The 22,515-nt window shown below is 49.2% G+C and overlaps 1 protein-coding gene across 1 annotated transcript in view; it reads right to left on the bottom strand.

Annotated features, from left to right (window-relative positions):
• DNHD1 (dynein heavy chain domain 1) overlaps window positions 1-22,515 on the bottom strand; it is a 64,048-nt gene that overhangs the window by 23,896 nt on the left and 17,637 nt on the right. Inside the window, exons 7-20 of the mRNA XM_018058917.1 lie at window positions 16,773-17,027; window positions 16,526-16,663; window positions 16,329-16,380; window positions 14,603-14,868; window positions 14,269-14,512; window positions 9,998-10,155; window positions 9,022-9,508; window positions 6,937-7,064; window positions 6,640-6,838; window positions 6,178-6,272; window positions 5,429-5,636; window positions 3,526-3,651; window positions 3,124-3,221; window positions 125-3,020 (exon numbers count right to left, since the gene is read on the bottom strand). Of these exons, the coding sequence (XP_017914406.1) occupies window positions 125-3,020; window positions 3,124-3,221; window positions 3,526-3,651; window positions 5,429-5,636; window positions 6,178-6,272; window positions 6,640-6,838; window positions 6,937-7,064; window positions 9,022-9,508; window positions 9,998-10,155; window positions 14,269-14,512; window positions 14,603-14,868; window positions 16,329-16,380; window positions 16,526-16,663; window positions 16,773-17,027 (5,350 nt within the window). The remainder of the gene's footprint in view (window positions 1-124; window positions 3,021-3,123; window positions 3,222-3,525; window positions 3,652-5,428; window positions 5,637-6,177; window positions 6,273-6,639; window positions 6,839-6,936; window positions 7,065-9,021; window positions 9,509-9,997; window positions 10,156-14,268; window positions 14,513-14,602; window positions 14,869-16,328; window positions 16,381-16,525; window positions 16,664-16,772; window positions 17,028-22,515) is intronic.

Raw genomic sequence — 22,515 nt, 5'->3', positions numbered from 1 at the left:
GGCTATTACTTCTCATTTTCAGTCCCAAGACCCGAGTCCACCTAAGAACCTGGGCCACAAGCTCCAGCTTATATCCCCACTATCCTCAAGGCCACATAGCTCTCAAATCAGTCCTTGCCTTCACCTGGGATATGTGCCTTCTCCTCCTCATCTATGCGCAGGTATGGGTTGAGCAGACAACGCAAGATGCGGGCCAGGCTGGTGACTTCAGCCACACCTGGGCAAATGGCCCGCTGTCCGTGTACCTGCAGCAGAGAGCTAACACCCTGGCAGGTGAGAAACTGTAACGTTGCGGGCACCAGCCCTTCAGCCAGGTGGCTGAGCTCAGCGACAGTCTGGGGCTGCAGGCGGTACTCACGGGGCAAGGCTGCCATCAAGACGCTCAGTATACCCTGCCAGGTCTGCTCCCCCCGACACCACACCAGGGCACAACGGCCCACTACTGTGGGGGACATGCCTGTGGTATCTCCCACTTCCATCAAAAGAAAAGTACCTGAGGGTCGTGCTATTTGCTGACCATTGGGGAGGCTAAGCTGTGGGGGGTCACCTAGGAGGCAAGTGATAGAGTCCAGCCAGGAAGAACTGGAAGCTCCATCACATATTATCCAGTGATGAATCCCCACTGGTTCCTGTACCTGCCCCCTTGGGCCCACGTTCTTACACCGACTAGCTTCACGCAGCAGCCTGGGGAAGACACCATTGTGCCAGCAGGGGCCTTCCAGCCATCCCAGGAACTCCTGAAGGCTGAGGACGCCTGGATACAGGTGAGTAATTTCCACAGGCTGGCAGCTCTGGGTTGTGGGGTCCTCCATGGCCGCCAGCCGATTCTGGATTTTAAATAAGCTGTGCCAACATGTGGTCTTGCCACTGCCTGCCGGGCCCAGGAGCAAAATGCCTGAGGCCTGGCCCAGGGCCTGGCTCAGTTGATCCAGGGACCCCAAAATATCAGGGCTGGGATGCAGGCCTCCCTGCCGTAGCTCCTCCACCAGCAGTGACTTCCTCAGCCTGGGGGTCGCAGGCTCTGCCAGCACCTGGGAGGCGGTGGGAAAGAGCCCACAGAGCAGCTTCTGGAGGTCCTGCAGGTGGGGCCCCTCCAAGAGGCTGAACAGTGGGGAGCGCAGCAGGGTGCGCAGCAGGGTGGCCTCCTCCATGGTGGCTAGGCTGCGGGGCTGCTCAGACTCGGGGTCCTTCTTGGTCAAGTTCAGAGCCTGTATCGTGTCTTCCAGCACCTTCCTGAGGAGGGGCAGGCGGCAGGGCAGGGGCCCAGACACCAGCTCACACTCTAGGGAGAAGAACTTGGATAGGCGGGTCGCGGTGCGGGAGGCATCCCGGATCCCTGCGCCCAGCAGGGTCAACTCTGCCACTTGCTGCAGGTCGGGCAGGGTCAGCGCCACGGGCCGCAGCAGTTGGCGCAGGTTGGCGGGTATGGCAGGGCTCAGGGCCCGCAGCGTCAGGAGACAGCCATAGCCAAGGCGCATGTCCACGTGATGTCTCTCAAAGAAGCTGCTGCCGAGGAGCCAGGGGTGGGTGGGGTCGATGGTGCTGGTACTTCGGGAAGCTTCCTGGTACAGCGGGGCATAGAGGTGGTGCAGTTTGGCCAAGCGCTGGCCCAGGGAAGAGAGCAAGCCAAGGGGCAAGTGCTGAGCTGCTTCTAACAGCAGCCAGGCACCTCCCTGCAGGGCACCATTCAGGTAGTTGCTCAGGCTGCGGGCCTCCATCTGGGGCAAGCAGGGCATCACCACCAGCTGGCGCCCCAGGGCCTGGGCCAGGCTCTTTACTATGGCTCCCTTGCCCACACCACTGGGGCCCAGTAGGGTCCCGCAGGCCACCTCTTCCAGGGCTAATAACAGCACAAGGGCTGGCCGCTCAGGCAGCAGGCTGGGTAGGGACCCCAGTCTGGGACCCAGGTACTCATAATTGTACAGAAAAGATCGACCCAGCACATCTATCCAGCATGCAGCTGGGGACAGAAAGGTCTCAGTAGACACAACAGTCTTCAGACCCTTCAGGGGGCTTTGGGGAGCAGTGTGAGGGGAACCCAGGTGATACTTGAGTTGGCGGACCCAGTGGAAGTCTGTCAGTCCACTGACCTGGTGCTCTTGCAGCAGCTGGGCTATGTCCCGGTGGGTCACCGCCATGACCAGCAGGGCACTGAGCAGGCTGGTCTGGCGGACAGAGGGCAGGGGCTGCTCACCCTGAGAGGCCCTCTGGGCCCGGAGAAAATGCACCAGTACCTCTAGCTTGCGCACATGCATGGGGACCATGGCCAGGGTCCTCCCTTCAAGCAGAGCCTCCTCCATGCTGGCCCGCCATGCCACCTCCTCCGCCACCAACACACACTGCCACGGGAAGGCCTGGACTAAGTCCAGCCAGTGCTGGACATACATCTTCGGGGACAACTGGCTTTCCTGGGGCAAGTGGTTTTCCTGCTTGAAGGCCTTGTCTAGGGACGGGCCCAGAGCAAGACGGGCAGCCACGCAGTCCTGCAGATTGTGCACCAGTGCCAAACGGAGACTCTCCTCCAGGGAAGCCAGCCACTTGGGGAGATCGGGATGCAGAAGAAGGGACCCCCGCAGCTTCATCTCCTCCCCACCCGCCCCGAACACCGCGAGCACCTCCACCTGAGTCTGTATGCTTGGGCTTGACTCCAGGTCATCCGTGTCTTTTGCAGTTTCACTGGACTCGAAGCTCAAGGCATGCACATGAGGAAAGCAGCGTCGTGCCCACAGCTGGGCCTCACAGGACTCCAGTGGGGCAGCCAGCAGGGCCACGAGCTCACTGTCGCTGAGGAAGAAGAGGCGGGGGAAGTGGGCGCGCACGGCATAGAGCACGCTCTCCAGTGCCATGATGATGCCCTCCAGGTCCATGGAACCCTCCTGCAGCAGTTGTTGCAGCTGCTGGCCTTGGAAAAGAGGGTTCCGCTTGGCACTGGGCACTATGAGTGACAGAACCAGGGGGTCAGCTACAGAGATCTGCATCAGGGTCCGATACTGCGCATCCATGGCCTCGAAACGGGTGCTCTGTGGTGACAGAGAAGGCAAGGGTGAGGGCAGCGCCCCTACTCCAACCCAGAGCCCTGCTGTTCAGCAGCACTGGTCCATCCTGCCACACCCACTTCCCTACCAGCTCAGGACTGGGCAACTGGATCTTCATCTCATGCAGAACTTTATTTAGGAAGATCCACTTCTGCTGGAAAGTCACCCACACCTGCAGCAGGGCACCTGTGAGGGCAGTCAGGGGAACAATGGGGGAAGATGAGGGTTCTAGCTTCTGCAAGAGGGACCAGCCTCTTCCTGTCCTCTTGGGATGCCCTACCCCCCAAAAAACTGCTTAGTAGGACCCCGGGACCTTGCATGAAGGAGAGAAAACCTGCAACGTGAATAAAGATCTGGTCACTTTAGCCTAAGAAATGGCTCTGAAGGTGGTGCTCACTCTGTCTTCCCCCACCCGCACCTCTCTCCCCAGCCTTCTAGGTCATCTCCCGTCAGGTCCCACCTATGAGCCCAGCTAGAGGCCTGCACTCACTCAGGCCATGCATGATGGTCACCCACTCCAGAGCAATTCTGTTTAAGTCTCCTGACTTCTGGATGGCCAGGATCTTGAACAACACCTGAAGGCTTTCATGGATAGAGTCCTGCAGGCTGCTGTAATCTAAGGAAGAGTGGACTTGAGCTGAGCTGAGCTGAGCTAGCAGTCAGATGGGGCAAGGGCGCAGGCGACTGATACCCAATACACGCTGAAACGCACAGATCTCAAAACTATTCTCTGGAAGATACAAACATTTTTTCCTCCACTAGTTGAACCATATGCTCACAAAGAGTCAGAATGTGTTTGCAAAACTGTTTATGTGAGTTCTGTTTATTATGTGAGTTACATTTTAATTACAGAATTTAATCTAGTATTATGTTAATCTCTGAAATACAGGTGGAGAAAGAGTTGCTGGTTCTATAAAAACTATGGAAGCCTTCAGAAGTAAAGGGAAACTGTTAAAAAATAAAGGCATGATATTAAATTAGGTATGCGTGCTGTTGCTTTAATCGTGTCCAGCTCTTTGCTACCCTATGGACTATAGCCAGCCAGGCTCCTCTGTCCAGGGGATTCTCCAGGCAAGAATACTGGAATGGGTTGCCATGCCCTCCTCTAGAAGATCTTCCCAATTCAAGGATTGAACCCACGTCTCTTTACGTCTCCTACACTGCAGGCAGATTTTTTTTTTACCACTAGCACCACCTGGGAAGCCCAAATTAGGTAGAGACAAGTCAATTTTTTAAAACTGTGAAATTATAATAAAACTCTAGAAAAATTCTGGACTCAGCTTCATAAGTGTCCTCATGTCACTTCTCAACTTTCAGAAATGGAAAGTGGAAACAGCAGACAATGTATTAATACTACAAAAGGCAGTGAGGAACCTCTATCAGTTGACTGCGAATCAAAGAAAAGCTCTTGTCCTCAGGCTAAAAGGTGAGTAAACAAATGTACATTACATGATTCAAGCTAAAATAAAAATCTTAAGCCATGTATGCCTATTTTATGACTGATTGCCCTATTTAACTAACTTTTTGAATCTGCTGGCTGGTTTTAATTAGACCAGATAAGAGGATTTCTCCTTTACTGGCAGTTCCCTAATTATACCATTTTCGGTGCCTGGACATACACTGCGCCCTCTGTCCGGCAAGCCCTTCTGCCCTTGCATGTTTAGCAAACTCGTACTCCTTCAGAAGTCAGCGTGAGGCCTTTCCCTAAGGAAACGGAAGATCTCTGTCTCCTGCCCGTTTCAAGTTGCTCCTCTTTCTGATGGCTCAGTGGTAAAGACTCTGCCTGCCAAGCAGGAGACCTAGGTTCAATCCCTGGGTTGGGACGATCCCCTGGAGAAGGGACCAGCTACCCACTCCAGAATTCTGGCCTGGAGAATTCCAGGGACTGTACACTCCATGGGGCCGCAAAGAGTCAGACACGACTGAGCAACTTTCACTTCCACTTTTCACTGCTCCATCGCACACCCATCTCTGTTCTCTTGTCCTTGTCTGGGAGTTCACAAGAGACAGGACTTTGGTCTGATAATCTCAAGAGTCTCCTGAATTTGGCTCAGAGGAGGCAGGTGAGTTTGATGAGGGAAGGATAAAGGAATGAATGAGCTGGTGCAGCCTAGAGGACAGAGCATTGAACATTGGGGAGATGTGACCATAAAGGGGAGACCTTTGCTTAAGAGGCCAGACATTGGGCAGGAAAGAGGGAGTGAGGGGCTCCCAAGAAGATTAAGACTGTGTGGGAGCTGCATGGAAGATGCTGTCTCAGAAAAGACGGATGGCTCAGGCTGTCCAGGAGGGCAGGGGCCCAGGCTAGAGAAGCCAGATCCGGCAGAACTTGGTGGATGAATATGCCCCTCACCCTGTCTGGCTGTCACTGGGCCCTAAGGGCGGGGCCTCACCTGAGAGGATGAAGGTACCGCTGTCCTTGCCCACTACCTGCCACTGAGGGCTGCGGGATGCTTGCCTCTTGGAGCGCTCAGAGACTGGGGACTCGTAGGGCACATGCAGGATGAAGTTGAACAGTCGCAGCTGGCGTGCTTCCCAGGCCCGCCGCAGCCGCAGGAGCGCTTCGTGGGCATGATTCCGTATGTTTTCAGCCCTCCAGATCTGGAAGAGCCAGGACTTAGGAGCCGGGACTGGGAGATGGCTCAGGGGATAGCCCTGGAGCTTGGACTCAAGGGCCAGGGCTCAGCAGAGTGCGGGTCTCAGAGAGGAAGAGTGGGGTCATTGGCTTCAAAGGCAAGCCGCCAGCATCACACTGTGACCTAGGGCTGCTGCCCTGAAACCCACTCTTTTGCAAAGCTCTGGCCGAGCAGACAATACATCAATTAACTCATGCTCTTTGGGGACAGGGTAAGTATTGGGGGACATCTGCCACCCTGTGTGCCCACCACTTTCGGGCTGCCACCCACTTCCTTCCCCTGTAGAGGAGGGACATACTTTCAGTCACAAAGAGTCTGGAACCACCCATCAGATCCCCATACTCCCCAGGGAGGCTAGCAATCTCAACCCCCTTTCCACAGACCAATATCTGCTGTTCCCCTTGTTTCAAGGGGCTGCTGGGTCTTAACTGCCTCTATTAGAGCTTAGCAAACAGGCCTTGGGTTTGAGCTACCCCTTCTCAGTGGGGTTGTTGGGGAGGGCCCACCTGATTGATTCGATCTGTAAACTCCAGCAGCGGACAAGAGAGCAGCTGGCCCACTGTTAGGAGCTCTATGCTGTAGAAACTGCTTAGCCCTAAGGCTGAAGGTGGAGGGACAGCAAGTCAGAGCGATACTCGGTCTTTGGCAGAGCCCAGCCTAGTCCAGCCCAGACATCACATCTCAAAGCATGACATAGAGGCAGGGGGCCCGGAACCCAAGGTCCAGAGCACAATTCAGAGTCCAGAACTAAGACTCCAGCCTAAGTCCAGCCCTGGCAGCAGAGAGGATCCACGTGGTAGTGTGTGAGGTCTCTATGAGGGGAAGGAGGCTGCAGCCCGTGGGGAAAGGTCAGGGCAGCCCAGGGAGGAAAGATGCTTCCCAAAAAAAGCCACAGAGAAGTGAGTTGTCCCATTGTTCTAACCCTGTGTCCTTCCCTCCCCCCGCCCTCTGACTCTATCCACACCCACCTCGCAGGAGAGCTTGGCAGTTGAGGTTCTGCACCTGGAGGCTGCCCAGCTTGGTCAGCAGGGGAAGGAGGCTGCGAAACTCCTCCAGCATGCGCATGCAGCGCTGCAGCACCGGGCTGTGCAGCCCCAGGGTCGCGCTCACCCGGGCCGCCTCTGTCAGCCAGCCGTCCGTCTTCTCCTGGGCCAGAGCCAGATTGAACTGTGGGGGAGAGGCACACCGGCAGCTGGACACCCTCCCACCCCCACCCCCGAAAATGCTTCACACCCGGGCAGGGGCGCCGAGGAGGGCGTCAGCACCTTGGCAAAAGCCATGCACTTCCATTCACTGATGTTTTCAGAGATGACTCGGTACAGGTGCCAGATGTGCTGCTGCTGCACGATGGGGCGGGTCCCACAGACTGGCAAGGGCACAGGACTCTCGTCCCCTGTGGGACAGGCCCGGGGGTCAGGCGGGGGCATGATCAGTCAAGATCCCATAATGACAGAAGGGAGGGTCCTGAAAGTGCAGGGGATGAGGCTGGGGGTGGGGGGCAGGGTCCAAAACTGTTCAGTACAATAAACCAAGGGAGAGTTAGTCCAGGAAAAGAAACTCTAGGAAAACGTGACAGGGATGAAAGGGAAGGCATCCTCTTCTATTGATTAGAGTCCGTCTCTCTTAGGCCACTTCAGCCACACCACCCTTCACTATTGCTCAGATACATCAGCCCTGCTCCTTCTTGCTGAGGGCCTTTGACTGGCAGCTCATTCTCTCAGGAACACTCTCCTCTAGAGAACTATATGGCTCACTCCCTTACCACATTCGAGTCCTTGATCAAACGTCAGTTTCTGAATGAGACCTAGGCAGTGCCCACCCCCCCCATTAAGAACTGCTACCCACCCTCCCTGACATTCTTGACTACTCTTAATCCCAAGGACAGAGGAGCCAATTTTTTGACTTCAGAATCTAATATTTAGCCAAGCTGTGATATAAGGACATTATACAGTCATTCTTAGTCATAAATAGCTTAGAAATTCTAACACCTCCAACTCCCTTCTTAGAAAAAAAACAACTCAAAGATTTACTGCAGCCATCCAAGAAAGAAGTGAAAAAAACTAAAAAGATGTGGTATTTTTAAAACTGGAAGTGGGTAAACAAAACCATTCAACCTTAGATGTCAAAATAGTTGTTAACACAGTTATAGAACAAAGCAAATGTCAAAGATAGCAAGTAAAATAAAAGACACAGAATGGAAAATAAACAGTAGCATTAATGGTCTAGATCTAAGATCCTAGAGTGTTGTATTAATAATAAAAACTGGGAGTTTGGTGAAGAGACAGGGGTGGAAAAAGGAAATAAAATCAATGCTGTGCAGTTTTCCAGGTGAAACCCCGCAAGGCCAGAGTCCCGTATTCTACTTTTCCACAAACCTCCCAACCACTAGCAGGAAAGGCCAAGGTCTGTGGTCTACATCAGCTAGAGCATGGGATGCTGCTGCTGCTAAGTCACATCAGTCATGTCTGACTCTGTGCGGCCCCATGGACTGTAGCTTACGAGGCTCCTCCGTCCATGGGATTTCCCAGGCAAGAGTACTGGCGTGGAGTGCCATTGCCTTGCATGGGATGAGGGTCCCCCAGTACTTGACCAAAGGAAAAGTCCCTTGTTTTAGGATGGTCCCAGAGTGTCTCCTCCCTGGGATTGGGGACCTCACAGTCAGAGATGGTAACAGTTGGCAGTTGGCTAAGAGTCAACTCAGAAGCAATATCCCTTGCAAGGGATACAAGTGAGCGACAGAAGTGGCTGCACCTGAGGAAAGAACCTGCAGCCCACAAAGTCCTTCCCATGCAGAAGGGAACCAGCCCAGCCACACACTGCACAGAAGGGCCAAGACCAGGAGTTCGGTCCGGGTCTCCCCTTGGGGCCAGGGAAGCCCTCAGCAGCCGCCTCTCTCCACCACACTGGCTGGAAGCAGTGGCCACGGAGCATCCACACCTGTTTTCATCTGGGACCTGCTGCCTGCTGGAGGCCTGAGTTGAACAGGGCTACACAAAGGCTAAAGACTACGACGAGAACACATTTACATTTCTCTGCGCAGGCTTTTAGCCCTCTGATCCCATCACATTCAGATGGAACACTCACCTAGTTGCCTTCTCCTCCAGACCATGAGCTCCCGTCTAGGCACAACGCTTATCCCCACCCTAAGGATAACACTTGACATAGCCAATGGGTTTAGATTTTGTCCTGCAATCTTTGCATTGAAAGAGACTAAAATGAAGGTATGTGACTCCTAAGACTTGCTTAGGATCACCCAGGACACAACCCAGGATCACACCACCCAGGATCACACCACCCAGGATCACGCCACCCAAGGGTGGTGGTGGCGGAGGGGGCGGGGCCCTGGGTACCAGTGAAGGCAGTGTAGGCATGGTGCAGGTCAGAGAGGCTGCTGACTGTGTTCTGGTACTGACGCTCCAGGGAGATGAGCTGGCGCTCGGTGTTCCTCTGCTCTTGTGCAGGGTCCATGAACGGACCAGACAGGGCCTTCTCAATCATGCCCTCCAGCTCCACCAGTGCCGTGGCCATCAGCTGCTGCAGCTTGGGCACGATGGCATGCCGCTTGCTGAGCAGGAACTCTGAGGCCTGGCTTTTCTCATACTGGAATGACTCCCACGTGTCCATAAGCTGAGGGGCAGGCAGAGGGCGGTCAAGCAGAGCTGGGGGCTGGGGGGAGGAGCAGCGGGTGGGGCAGAGGAGATGCCTTCTCACCGAGATGTCCAGTGCCTCATTCTCAGCACTGAAGAGGCCAAAGTGGTTGCGGATGAGCTCGTAGAGTGACCGCGTGTATTCCATTTGCTCCTCCAGTTCAGCGTACCGCTCGTTGGCCTCATTCAGCTGCAGGGATGACAGCATGAGACCAGCGCCCACACAGCCCTGTGCACCTCTCTGCACCCATCCTGAGGGGCACTCCCTCCTGCTAGAGGCTCCAGGTCCTAGCAGTTGCCTTTTAACCCGCCGAGATCAGGGCAGTCCAAGAGCAGATCCCCATCTGACCAAGGTCTCCCTGAAGACAGCACAGCTCCTCCTCCATCAAGTCATTGCCCTGAGGACAGGGCAATGGATCTCTACTTAAACATATAGAGAGTAGAACTCTCTCTCTGAAAGCAGGACTGTCTCTCATCACATCAGGGCCTCCCCATTTCATGAGGACACTGAGGACCATGTGAACAGGGTGAGAACTGGCCAGGGCAGGTCACACAGGTGAATGCAGTTTAAGGGCATACAGCCCCACTGGGAGCTCAGCAGAGACCGGAAGGGAGTGTGCTTAGCACATGAGCGGGATGGCCCTGGATAAGTTGGAGAGGAAGGATGGGGAGCACCCACCTTCTGGGAGCACCATGCGATGGAGTGGATGTCTGAGTTGATGGTTTGGAAGGCCTTCATGAAACCTGTGAGCTCTGTTATTAGCTGCTGACTGCGGCTCTGGCACTCATTCTGTACCTGTTCAAGAATGTCCTTCCTGATGTTTACCAGCTTGGATTCTGAAGACAGGAGAGAGTGAGGCGTGAGGGGCTGTAGTGGCCAGGGAGCATCCAGGGGAGGCTGGACTGAGAGCAGGTTGAAGGGGAAGCCAGAGCATGAACTGGTTCCCTCAGTCACTGGACACATACTGGACCCCTGCCTGGTGTCATTAGCTGCAGTTCACTGGGGCCCGTGCTGGGCACCAGCAGACAAGGGTGATGAGAGAGACAGAAAGGTTCTCACCCAGAAAAGCTCACAATATGGCAGTAGAGACAAACATATAAATGGACAATCACGTATCAGTGCAATAAATGCTCTTCAGCCAGCCCTCAACCTGGCTCAGTGCAGAGGAAGGAAGCCTGAGGAGACTGGGGGAGGCGTCCCCAGGGGGCACTGGAGCTGACTGTACTAACGTGGTTAAGGCTCCCAGGGGCACACCCAGTGGATGAAAGCATGCGCAAAGGCAAGGGAACACCATGTCCATGATCAGCAGAACGCCCACCACAGATAAACAGTTTGCATCTGAGGAGTCTTACTGCATCTGCTGTGGCAGAAGGACCAAGAAGAGTGTGCACTTTGCCTTTTATTTTTTAAGGATTAAAGGAAAGAAGCTGTCAGGTGGATTTGCGACCGGAAGATAATCTTGGAAGCTGGCTTTGGCAATATGAACAACTCCACTGTGGCCAAGGACAGGAATAATACCAGTATGATGGCTCATATGGTAGAGCAAGGATTCAGACTCTGGCAGCCTGTTTCCAACTTGTTATATTTTATGCTTTGAAGGGTTAAAAGTAAACTGACTCATCTTTCATGAGCATCTTTGAGATATACAAGATGCATATAATTGAGACATAAAAGGAATGGATCCGATGGGGTTTTGAAGAAAGTAACCGATAGGAATTGGCACCAAGAGCTGAAACTGAGAAAACCAAGACGAGAAAACCTCCAAAGTGTACTCAAGTTTGAACAGAACACAAAGATGTGAACTTATCCTTTTCCAAACTGTCCCACTGGCCTCTGACAGTAGCTAGACCTTCGCAATGGTGCTGCTTTCTGAACAGCAGCACCAGGTTGGTGAAGACCAAGAGCTCAACAGTGACACCATGTGGTAAGAGGGAGCAGTGGACTGATAAAATACCAGGATTCCTCCGGCTTGCAAGTTGGAGATGGATGGGAAAAGACATTTGAGAGATACTTAGGAGGCAGAAGAATGGAAAGGATTTGGTGACAGGTTGGATGTGGTGGAATTAGGGAGATGGGTGAGAAAAGTATGAACTCAAGATTCTGTTGAGGCCAACTCATTATCATTCTCTATTAAATGGAGCCCAGATAGAAGAGGAGCAAAGTCGCAGGATAAATAGATAAAACTAGAAGGATGAAAGAAGGATGAAAGTGAACAGAAGGGAACAAGGTGAAATGAAAGAAAAATTAAGCATTTGCTACATGCCATAGTCAATGCTAGGAATATTGCAAATAGTATCTCATTTAATCCTCCTTCCCATAACCCAGTGAATGGCTACATTATTATGTCCATGTTACAAATAAACTGAAGCTCAGTGATATGAAGTCATGCAAACCGGTAAAAACAGAGTCACAGTCCTGAACCCAGCACTTTTCTCTCTCCATCTGTTCCTCTTAAAGAGGTCAGTTGACCTTGGATTAGGGACACAGAAGTCAACAAATTAGAAAGAACACCGACTTCCTGAGCAAGAGTGGAGCAAAGCCCACTGCAACCAGGGTCAGAAAGAAAGCAGGTCAATCACAGGCCCTCCTGCTCCTGCTTGGCTAGCCTGAACCCTCTGTACATTTAGGAGGGAGGGCGGGGATAGGTGTAGGGAATTCTGTCACCTAGGAGATACCTAAGGAAGCCTGTGCTTTCATCTGTGGAGGGGCAAAGGCAGGGAGAGCTAGGCATGCAAGCACTTTGAGGCCCAGCTCCAAAGCCTCTCACCTTCATAAACCAAGCAGGCCTAGAGGGCATGGGTCTGAAAGTACCTAGTCTCTGCAGGAAGCAGACATTGCCATCTGGGGGTGTTAGGTCACAAAATAGAACCTCTCAATTTCCTAGAGGAACCAGCTTCCCAATCTACTGTGCTCTGCGTCTCTCCACAGCCATCTCCTGGGTGGAGGCACTTAGCCAGCAAACAGTAGTGTGAGACACGCTTCCCATAGGAAGGGAAGAAGAGGAAAGAGGTCAGCAGGAGACAATGCAGAGCCAGGTCAGCAAGGGCAGACACTCTGGACTCCTACCAGCTGAGAGAACACAGGCCAGTTACTCCAGCTCAGGACACAGCTGCACCAGAAGCAGCAAGGTCAGGAGGGCAGAGGCCTCAGGGAAGTCAACAGCAGCCAGCCAAGAAGAGCACATGGCCCTGAAGCCCTCTCCAATGCCAGGTGCCACCCCGGGGAGGAAAATGAGCTGAGGACGCTTGAGAAACAGAACAGCCCAGAACCGTAGTATGAATTTTGAATTGACCAATTACTCCAAATAGACTGAATTAGACCAAAAGTCCTACTTTAAATGTAAAAAAAAAAGTGTTCACTTTCAATTGGAATACAGTTGTCCTTAGGGGAATTGGTTCTAGGACTCCTGAGGATACCAAAATCCACACATGCTCAGTTCCCTTATGAAATGGCACAGTATTTGCATATAACCTATACATGTCCCCCTGTGTACTTTAAATCATCTCTGTGCTGTGTGCTAAGTTAAGTCACTTCAGTCATGTCCGACTCTGTGCAACCCTATGGACTGTAGCCCATCATGCTCCTCTGTCCTTGGGACTCTCTAGACAAGAATACTGGATTGGGTTGTCATGCCCTCCCCCAGGAGATCTTCCCAACCCAGGGACTGAGCCTGCATTTCTTACGTCTTCTGCATTGATAGGCAGATTCTTTCCCACTAGCGCTACGTGTGAAGCCCCTTAAATCATCTCTAGCTTACTTACAACACCTAAAACGATGTAAATGCTATGTAAATAGTTGTAAATACAGTGTAAATGCTGCATAAACAGTTGTCAGTTCGAGTTTTGCTTTTTTGGGACTTTCTGGAATTTTACCCACAGACATAGAACATACAGATATGGAGGGCCAACTGTCTGTTCTTTCACCATCAGCAGAATTTAAGGCTACAGAACAAGCCAAGATCAGTTAAAGAGAGTAACTTTTATACATACAAATCGTGGTGTCAATTTTGACTGCTACATGTGGAGAGAGGGCACCCTTGATTCCTGAGAATCTCAGTAAAGAAACTGAGTTCTCCTAGCCTAAGGAGCAAGCAAAGATTTTCCTCAGCCATATTTGGTCTGACTCCTTCCACACCATAAGAACAGAAAATGTCAGGTGACAGAGACACCTTTCCTGAGAAGTATGGGGGACGAGCTGGGCCAAAACAGATGGAGAGGCCGCCCCCCGTAGTGGACAGTTGGCAAGGGGAAGGATGGGACTAGGGCTTTGGGAGGTTCTACTAGTTCCTGCACCAAAGGTCTCTGGGGGACGCTGAAGGCCCAGGGAGGGCCGTGTGGATAAGGTACAGAAGGAGAAGGAGAGAAGGGAGGACAGGACTTCGTTGGTGGTCCAGTGGTTAGGAAACCGCTTGCCAGGGCAGGGGACACAGGCTCCATCCCTGGACTCCACATGCCATGGGGCAACTGTACCCAGGTGCCACAACTAGTGAGGATGCAACTACCGAACTTCGCAGGTGGCTCAGTAGTTAAAGAAGCCTCCTGACAACCCAGGAGACAGGAGATGCAGGTTCGATCCCTGGCTAAGGAAGATCCCCTGGAGGAGGAAATGGCAACCCACTCCAGTATGCCTGCCTGGGAAACCCTGTGGACAGAGGAGGCTGGCAGAATACAGTTCATAAGGGTCGCAAAGAGTCAGACATGACTTAGCACCTGAGCACACACGCACGCTGCAACTACTGAAGCACGCATGGCTAGAACCTGTGCTCCACAAAAGAAACCACTGCAGTGAGAAGCCCCTACTCAAGAGGGCTACCGTAACTCGAGAGCAGCCCCCATTCGCTGCAAGCAGAGAAAGGCTGCGGCGTGCAGCAACGAAGGCCCAGTGCAGCCACAAATAAATAAATACATAAAATTTTAAAAAACCGAGAACGGAGACTAAGCGGCACTCACCCATCTCTGCCTGTATGTTGCGGCAGCTCAGCAGCAGCAGCCTGCCTCTTGTGATCAACTCCATGGGTATCCTGGAGACTTGGGCCTGCCAAGCGTTCAGGCGGGTCACCAGCATCACATAGTTCTTGATAGGATAACCTCTCATAGACTCCAGCTTTTGACACCCCCAGGCTTGCAGGAACTCATAAATGCCTGTCATCCAATGGTAATCCCTGCAGAATTCCTGCACCTCCTGCAGCATGTCCTAGAGGCAGATGAGGGGCTTAGGGCAGAGGTGGGTGGCGGTGACAGGAACCGGTGGCCACCATCCCATTCCTTGAGCCTCTGTCCTCACCTCCAGCAGGGCCTGTTGGACAGCGAGCGCCTGCTGGATTTGGGGGCTGTTGTCCAGGTCCTCCTGCAGCTGCTTATAATCGAGGGGTGAGTACTGGCCCCGAAGCCGGTGCCCATGGACCTCCAGGGCTTCAGTAACTGTGCGAGACTTCCAGGGCCACACCAATCCTATATTCGGGCCACAGAAGACGTCCACAGCATCGCTGGGCTGGCCCTGGAACTTGGGCATCATGAAGTCTGAGTCTGAGTAGTCCTCTTCATCTTCGTCTAGTGGGGGACATACCATGATTGCCCATGAGTGCCCTCCAGGGACCACATACAACTTCTCCTTCTACCCTGAGTGTGGACACCACATTACACACCTTACACATTCTCTGTTCATGAGTGAGTTTACACATACATCTATATCATAAGCATAGTGCCAGGGAATCTGTTAGGGTTTAGATGCAGACGGCAAAATTTACTCTAGCGAGCATGTGCAGTGAAAGCGTTAGTCGCTCAGTCGTGTCCGACTCTTCCATTGACTGTAGCCTGCCAGGCACCTCTGTCCATGGATTCTCCAGGCAAGAATACTGGATTGGGTAGCCACTCCCTTCTCCAGGGGATCTTCCCAATGCAGGGAAGTCCAGTATAAGTAGCCCAGTATAAGCAATTATTTTATAAAATCACATGAGTTGTGAGTGACTGCAAGCACTGAACATCAAAAACACTCTAGGCCAAGTGTTTAGGGATTTGTGCTGCCTGGCAAATTGGGATGTCATCGCCATACCACCAGCTACATAAACACATGATCATAAACGATTACGAGCCCCACCAGCAGAACAGATGGCATGCGTCCTGCCTCTCTCCCCTACTTACCTCAATTCTGAACTGAAGTCACATATAGCTCTAAATAACCTATGACTCCCAGCCTCGAGGAGGTCTGAGAAACGCAGTTTCAGAAATGCAGAACAGAGGAGGAGGTGCGGAAGGAAGCTGAGCAAGCCAGTCCTCAGCACCTGTCTTAAGGAATACCCTTGAACCCGGCCTTCGCCTTAATTCTTAGAAACTGGTTAATTGCCAACTTTGGTATTTGTGTTAAGATTTGCACAAAAAGGGAGAAGAGGCATCAAAATGTTTATAAATTAAATTCATACAGCAAACACATAAAGACCACGGTGCCCCCTCCCAAGGGTCCATCCTCAGATCTCTTCCCTTCCCCATCAGGACTCACTTTCTAGAACTAACCAAGTTTCATGGTTTTAAGTACCATCTATTTTCTCTGGAATCTGTGTCTAATGCAGATCTCTCCCTGAATCCCAATCCCATTTAAACAACTGCCTAGTCCACATCTCTACCTAGATGCTGACCTTGAACCTCAAACTTTTAACAGCCTCAAATGGGCTCTGATCTCCACCCACTCCCCTCCAAATTGCTCCTCATGTGGTCTTCCAACCTCAGTAAACAGGAACTCCATTCTTCCAGGTTGTCCAGTCAAAAACTTTGAAGTTATCTTTGACTCTCTTCTCTCACATACAATGCACCCACCCATCACAAAATCCCATTGGCACACGCACGAGGAGCAAAACCATGCCTCTACCCTCCTACCCTCTTCAACACATGTTCAGACCCAGGTTAGAGCTGCTCCATCCATGTCCAATGCCCGACTCTATGGCCATGAGGACATTGCACGTGCCCTTCTCCCTCCTTCCACCCTTCCTCCCTACTGCCTAGGGCTCCTTAAATACCTTCAATATACAGGGACTCCCAGAAGGTCTTCAGGTCTGTAGACTGCATTACCTTCATGCCAAGGTGCAAAGAAGGGGCAGAAAGAGCAAACAATGAGGGTTCAGACCAGGCTGAGAGCTTCTGATTCTAAATGATATGAACAGGGTATTCCCTGTAGGGAATTCCTCCAGCCAGACCCCTGCCCGAACCAAAATACCTTCAGGGCAGAGGCCTTCGTTGACCTTAGACCCACAGTTAAAGTCTGGATCATATTTTCAATACAGGGCTCCTGAGACAGCTGACCACTACTGTCAAAGACCAGCTGTGCTGAGAGAAAGGGTTTCTGCCTTGGGGCCTGTAAAGAAAGGTCAGGAGAGGTTGTGGGGCCAGAGGTCAGTACTTGCTCCCTGCCAGTTGGCCCTTGACTGCCTGTCCACCTTCCCACATGCTACCCACCACCTCACTTGCAGGATGTTGGCCACAAAAGAGGTTATCTCCTCTTCTATGATGGACACGAGGTTCTGGCAGATCATATAGTCTACCAAGCGGGCCAGCTGTCCCATCTGCAGCAGCCACGCCTCCGCCTGCTTCAGCCTCTGCTCCAGCTGCTGGCACTGCGCCTTCTGAAGGTACACGGAGGTCTGGTCTGTCCTGATTTTCTTGCAGTTTTTCAGTCGCTGCTGCAGGCCCTGTTGCATTTGGTATGTATCCTCATGGATCTGTCAGGAGAGTGGAAAGTTCACTGGAGAAAGGGGGATGGAGACCAAACTGGCCACCAACTGGTCTGTTGCAAAGCTCTTGGGTCTCAGAGTCTAAAACCTCGACCCTAGATATGCAGATGGAGGGCTGCTTCTTAGTAGAGACTGGCCCATGGAAATCTTTAAGTGACCAGAGAAGATGTGAAATGGAGAACATATATTGAGAGGCTACAACGAGTTGATTTGATAGGCCAGGCCTGTCTGCCAAATGCGCCCAGTGAAGTGAAAGTTGCTCAGTCTTGGAATTCTGCAAGCCAGAGTGGGTAGCTGTTTCCTTCTCCAGGGGATCTTCCCAAACCAGGGATGGAACCCAGGTCTTCTGCATTGCTGGAGGATTCTTTACCATCTGAGCCACCAGGGAGGCCCAAGAATGCTGGAGTGGGTAGCCTATCCCTTCTCGAACTGATCTTCCCAACTCAGGAATCAAACCAGGGTCTCCTCCAATGCCCCCAGGGGGGAACTCAAATAGAAAGTGTGTGCGTGTGTAAATAGAGAGATTTGCCATGCATAGATTAGACAAAGAAAAAAAAAAAAGATATTCAACAAATAAGGCCCAGTAATTATTCCAGGTTATGGTGTCCAGTCACTAGGCCTGGGTGATATGGCATGCTGACCAGCATAACACAGCCTTCTGTGAGAGCAGAAGCTCTCTCTGGCTACTGACAAAGACTTTCCAGTGGGGGATGGCAAATGTGGGATAAAAGCCTGGGAGCCTCTTTGTGGGTTCATCTCACAGCTGGGAAGTTCCTCAGCCTACGAGAGTGCTGACAGTTGCCACCTCTCTGGCCTGTCCTGATGAGGAACAGAGGAGAGACACCAGGAAGGTATGTTTGGCTAGACGGACCCTTTGGTCCCTGCTGCTCTCCTATCCTTTTTGATGCTCAGCAGAGCTTGTGGTGAGAACTATGAGGTAGCTACGAATTGTATTCTGCTCACTCTGAGCTCAGATCCTAGTCTGAGACCCAGACATAAGGCAGTTGAAACCTAAGCTAGGCATGTCATATACAAACTTGCCTTGGATACTTGGCAGGGTGTCCTCTTCCATGCTCTAGCAACGCCCTCAATATCCAGTGGTTCCTATACCATAGTCCTTAGTCCAGCGCACCATTATCAATTCGTGTGACTCGTCCACTACACTGTAAATTCTCCGAGGAATTTACTTCTTATTTGCTTCTGTCACACTTAACCCTAACTGCTTAACACAGAGTCTGGCATGGTTAGCTCCACTATAAATGTTTGCAAAAAGAAGGTATCATCTCACATTGAGAGGACTTACTGAGTGACACCTAGGATAAAACCATGAACAACAAGGTTCTACTGTATAGCACAGGGAACTATATTCAATATCCTGGGATAAACTATAATGGAAAATAATATTTTAAAAAGAATGTATATATATATATGTTTGTGTGTGTGTAAAATAGAGTCACTTTGCTGTACAGCAGAGATTGGCACAACATTGGGAATCAGCTATACATCAATAAAAATTAAATAAATAATAAAAATAGAGAGAAAATGGAGATTCAAAAAAAAACAAAACAAAAACACTAACAACAACAATAATTACTACAATAGAGGATAATCTGTTTAAAATCTTACCACTAGGGACATTATATCAATGCAAAGAAATAGAAGAAAACAATAGAATGGGAAGGACTAGAGATCTCTTCAAAAAAATTAGAAATACCAAAGGAATATTTCATGCAAAGATGGGCACAATAAAGGACTGAAACCTATGGAGCTAATGCAAGCAGAAGATATGAAGAAGAGGTGGCAAGAATACACAGAACAACTATACAACAAAGATCTTCATGACCCAGATAACCATGATGGTGTGATCACTCACCTACAGCCAGACATCCTGGAATGTGAAGTGGGCCTTAGGAAATATCACCACGAACAAAGCTAGTGGAGGTGATGGAATTCCAGTTTGAGCTATTTCATATCCTAAAAGATGAGTCTGTGAAAGTGCTTCACTCAATATGCCAGCAAATTTGGAAAACTCAGCAGTGGCCATAGGACTGAAAAAGGTCAGTTTTCATTCCAATCCCAAAGAAAAGCAATGCCAAAGAATGCTCAAACTACCACACAATAGGACTCATCTCACTCTAGCTAGCAAAGTAATGCTCAAAATTCTCCAAGCCAGGCTTCAATAGTATGTGAACCGTGAACATCCAGATGTTCAAGCTGGTTTTAGAAAAGGCAGAGGAACCAAAGATCAAATTGCCAACATCTGTTGTATCATCAAAAAAGCAACAGAGTTCCAGAAAAAAATCTACTTCTGCTTTATTGACTACCCCAAAGCCTTTGACTCTGTGGATCACAACAAACTGTGGAAAATTCTTCAAGAGATGGGAATACCAGACCACCTTACTTGCCTCCTGAGAAATCTGTATTCAGGTCAAGAAGCAACAGTTAGAACTGGACATGGAACAACAGACTGGTTCCAAATCGGGAAAGAAGTACAACAAGGCTGCATATTTCCATCCTGCTTATTTAACTTATGCACAGAGTACATCATGTGAAATGCCAGGCTGGATGAAACACAAGTTGGAATCAAGATTGCCAGGAGAAATGTCAATAACCTCAGATAAGACACCACCCTTATGGCAGAAAGCGAAGAACTAAAGAGCCTCTTGATGAAAGTGAAAGAGGAGAGTGGAAAAGTTGGCTTAAAAATCAACATTTAGAAAACCAAGATCATGGCATCTGATCCAATCACTTCATGGCAAATAGATGGGGAAACAATGAAAACAGTGACAGACTTTATTTTTCGGGGCTCCAAAATCACTGCAGATGGTGACTACAGCCATGAAATTAAAAGACACTTGCTCTTTGGAAGAAAAGCTATGATCAACCCAGACAGAATATTAAAAAGCAGAGACATTACTTTGCCAATGAAGGCCTGTCTAGTCAAAGCCATGGTTTTTCCGGTAGTCATGTATGGATATGAGAGTTGGACCATTAAAGAAAGCTGAGCGCTGAAGAATTGATACTTTTGAACTGTGGTGTTGAAGACTCTTGAGAGTCCTTTGGACTGCAAGGAGATCAAACCAGTCAATCCTAAAGGAAATCAGTCCTGAATATTCATTGGAAGGACTGATGCTGAAACTAAAACTCTAATACTTTGACCATCTGATACGAAGAACTGATTCACTAGAAAAGACCCTGATGCAGGGAAAGATTGAAGGCAGAAAGAGAAGGGGACGACAGAGGATGAGATGGTTGGATGGCATCACTGACTTGATGGACATGTTTGTGTAAGCTCCGGGAATTGGTGATGGACATGTTTGTGTAAGCTCCGGGAATTGGTGATGGACAGGGAAGCCTGGTGTGCTGCAGTCCATGGGGTCACAAAGAGTCAGACACGACTGAGCGACCAAACTGAACTGAGGGGCATTATCTTTAAAGGTCTAAAGAGATTTCTCATGGGACTTCTCTGATAGCTCAGTTGGTAAAGAAACATTGTAAATCAACTATACTTCAAAAAAAATAAATAATAAAAATAGAGAGAAAATGGGGATTCTTAAAAAAAAACAAAGTAACAACAACAATAATAATTACAACAGAACATAATCAGTATACATTTTAAAAACCTTACCACTAGGGCCAATATCTTTAAAGTTCTAAGGAGATTTCAAAAACCTAGAATTCCATATCTAGCCACAGTATCACTGAAGTTTGAAGATGAATAAAGACATTCTTAGACATACAAAGACTCTAAAAATTTACCATCCACAGATTCTCTCTGGAAAAAAAAGGAGTATATTTCTGACAGAAGAAAATGAATACAAGAAGATAAAGTGGTCTACAAGAAGTTGTAATGAGAAAAAAAAATTGTGAAATATATTATTAATTTTAAATGAGAAGCCATAAAACAAAAATGTTTGTAACAAGATAGGACTAAAATTCCAGGAGATATCAAAAAAAGCATAATGAGAAGGGTGGAAGGTAGGGAGAGGAGAAAAAGAAAATTAGAAGAATGCCAAGATTTTATTCTGCTTGGGAGAAAGATATAGATACAAACTCAACTTGGCATTCATTCAATCAACGAATAGTCACTGAGCACCTACTGTATGTCATACACTACAATAAGTAATAGAAACATACTAGTTAATGAAACAAAAAAATTCCTACCATCTTGTTGGAGTACATACAATAAACATAATAAACAATACACAATAAACATATAAATAGTAAATTTATATTGTATGAAAAAATTATGAGAGCTGTGAAAAAAAAAAAAAAACCAGCAGGAAACAAGGAATCAGGAGTGCTGGTTAGGGGACTTCCCTGGAGATCCAGTGATTAAGAATCTGCCTTACAATTCAGGGATGCAGGTTCAGGCCCTGGTCAAGGAAGTAAGATCTCACACGCCAAGGAACAGTTGAGCCCACGCCTCAACTACTGAAGGAGGGAAAAAGGAAAGAGGGAAGGAAATGGGTTTATACCAGTAATGCAAAGGTGGTTTAACACTGACAATTCACCATATTAACAGACTCAAGGAGAAAAATTACACGATCATCTAAATAGAAGAAGAAGAAGAAAAAAAATATCACTGGACAAAATTCAATACCCGTTTTTGAAAAAAACCTCTTAACAAACTAGGAGTTGATGGAAACTTCCTTAAAAATTGATGAGTATCTAAAACACTCACATATAATATCATAATTTGTTTCTAATCTATCTGAGTTATTCAATAATGCTGCATTTTGATGGACAGCAGCATGTTTTTATGCAGCCCAGATTATAAGCTGGGTTCTGTAGCAGTTCCGTTGCCAGCTGTGCTGACCGCTGATGCTGCCGTACTGCGCTTGCGCCCCACCCCTGGGGTGGCTGCCAGCAGGGGCTGGCTCCATTCCACTCCACACGGCAGCACAGGAAGTGGCAAGTGCTGCATTCGCTTGTCCTGTCGTTTTCTCAGTGGTGATTTTTAAAAAGTTAATTTTAATACGGACACATTGTTTTTTATGGCTTTCAATTTTTCTGTTTTAAGAGACCCTGAGATGATAAAAATATTATCTCATGTTACCTTCAGAAAGCTTTTTAAATTTTCTTTTTGTACTTACTGTCTTTTCCCCACCATGAATTAATTTTTGTGTATGGTATAGCAACTATCAGAAAACACCAATATTTTAAAATACCATTTATAATAACAACAAAAAATGTCTAGTATCTAGCAATAAATCTAATGAATACCAATATGTTCAAGACCTCTACAGGAAACCTGCAAAATCTTGTCAAAAGTAATTAAAGAAATCAAAATAAGTCAATAGATCCATGTCATAGATTAGGAAACTAAATATTGTTAGGATATTAATTCTCCCCCAAATTGATCTATAGATTTAAAGCAAGTGAATTAAAAAAAAAATCCAGTAAGGTATTTTGCAGAACTTAACAAGCTGATCTGAAAATGTATATAGAAATTAAAAGAACCTAGAATAGCTAG

This window comes from Capra hircus, chromosome 15 (genome assembly GCF_001704415.2).
Source record: "Capra hircus breed San Clemente chromosome 15, ASM170441v1, whole genome shotgun sequence".
In the NCBI taxonomy this organism is placed as follows: domain Eukaryota; kingdom Metazoa; phylum Chordata; class Mammalia; order Artiodactyla; family Bovidae; genus Capra; species Capra hircus.
This window is presented reverse-complemented; position numbering and strand designations above follow the sequence as displayed.